This window comes from Dromiciops gliroides, chromosome 4 (assembly GCF_019393635.1).
Source record: "Dromiciops gliroides isolate mDroGli1 chromosome 4, mDroGli1.pri, whole genome shotgun sequence".
NCBI classification, from domain to species: Eukaryota; Metazoa; Chordata; class Mammalia; order Microbiotheria; family Microbiotheriidae; genus Dromiciops; species Dromiciops gliroides.
This window is the reverse complement of record NC_057864.1, coordinates 303992250-303993845: the sequence shown is the minus strand read 5'-3', so window position 1 is coordinate 303993845 and position 1596 is coordinate 303992250. Positions and strand designations below refer to the sequence as shown.

Below are 1596 nucleotides of genomic sequence, written 5' to 3'. Positions count from 1 at the left end.
ACTCAGCATACTAAGACAACAAAGAAGAAAGGATAAACAAACCATAGGTGAAACAAAAAGGTACTACAGTTACAGGACCAGAAAGCATAATTTCAGAAACCACTTTAATGAATAAGGATATTTTAGTCCTGGGGAGTAGATGTTGCTAGTTGATGCTCTCCAAATTGACTCCATAATTGTCAGAGAAAATTTAAGTGTACATAAGGAAAAAAAAAAAACAAAGCAACACATTCAATACAGTGAGATAGCATGTCCCAATTGTGGAGTTCATTATGTTCTTAACCTTTGTCTTTATCCTTCTGGCCTTTTTGAATCCAACCTATTCAGGTAAAACCACCAGCACTATTTATTCTGCGTTATTCCTTAAGTATATTTGGCTTGGCTAGTTATTTGAAAGTCCTAGAAAAATGTCCAAAGATAATCTACTGGTCAAGGTGCAATTTTAACATGACACTGAAATAGCATTTAAAACTTCTCACTTTTTAAAAAATATTTGACTCTTTTTATTAACACATATAAATTTACTTGTCTTCTGGCTTGTTGAAGAAGTAGGTTAGAGAAAACTTGCCACAATTGTTGTCAAAATGGCTTTCCATAAAGACTCTAGCACCACATTCATCAGAAGGGTACTCTCCTCGAAGGTGGCTGATCTTGCCATTCTCATCAACCTTATACCACTTCAGAAGAACAAGCTTAACCTTCTTTCTCTTATGCTTGTTCTTTTTGGGAGTAGTGTAAGACTTCTTCTTTCTCCTCTTGGCACCACTGCTAAGTCTCAGAACATGATGAAGCATAAACTCTTTCTGATTGTTATAGTCAGACAAAGTCTGTCCATCTTCCAGTTGCTTGCCCGCAAAAATCAACCTTTGCTGATCAGGGGGAATACCTCCCTTATCTTGTATGTTAGCCTTGACATTTTCAATAATATTAGACAGTTTGATCTCAAGAGTGATGATCTTCCCCTTCAGGGTCTTCATGAAAATCTGCATCGTGCTGCGGGGTCCACCTGTTTATGGTGGATCCAAAGACTTCTCATGTTTCTTAAAAATAAATTAATAATTTCTTTTTCTCCATTGCACCTCTCTTCAACTACTGAGAGAGAGAAAGAGAGAGAGAGAGAGAGAGAGAGAGAGAGAGAGAGAGAGAGAGAGAGAGAGAGGAAGAAACCATTGTAATTAATAAGCACAGTAAATAAAAGCAAATTCCTACATTGGTCATGTCTAAAGATATGTGTTTCAATCTATACCTTAAGTCAATCATCTCTCTGTCAGGAAATAAGTGCTATTCTCCATTATTAGTTTTCTGGTATTATGTCTTTCAAAATTGTTTATTTTTATAATGCTGTTATATAAATTGATAACAGTTCTCCCCACTTTACTGTATATCAGTCCATATAAAGTCTTTACAGGTTTTTACTGTAATGATCTTCTCTTCTTCATTTCATACAATTCATTAGTATTCCACTTCATTCATGTACCATTGTTTATTGAACCACTCTCCAAGTGATGGATATTTATCACTTTCTAGTTCTTTAACCCCACAAATAAAAAGGTACCATAAATATTTTTTGTAAGTAGAAGAGTCTTCCTCTTTCTT

The 1596-nt window shown here is 35.0% G+C and overlaps 1 protein-coding gene across 1 annotated transcript; it reads right to left on the bottom strand.

Annotated features, from left to right (window-relative positions):
- Window positions 1-521: 521 nt before the first annotated feature.
- On the bottom strand, window positions 522-989 carry LOC122752691 (ubiquitin-40S ribosomal protein S27a-like). Its single transcript, XM_043999573.1, has one exon. It carries the CDS (start codon window positions 987-989, stop codon window positions 522-524), a length of 468 nt encoding a protein of 155 aa, XP_043855508.1.
- Window positions 990-1596: the final 607 nt, after the last annotated feature.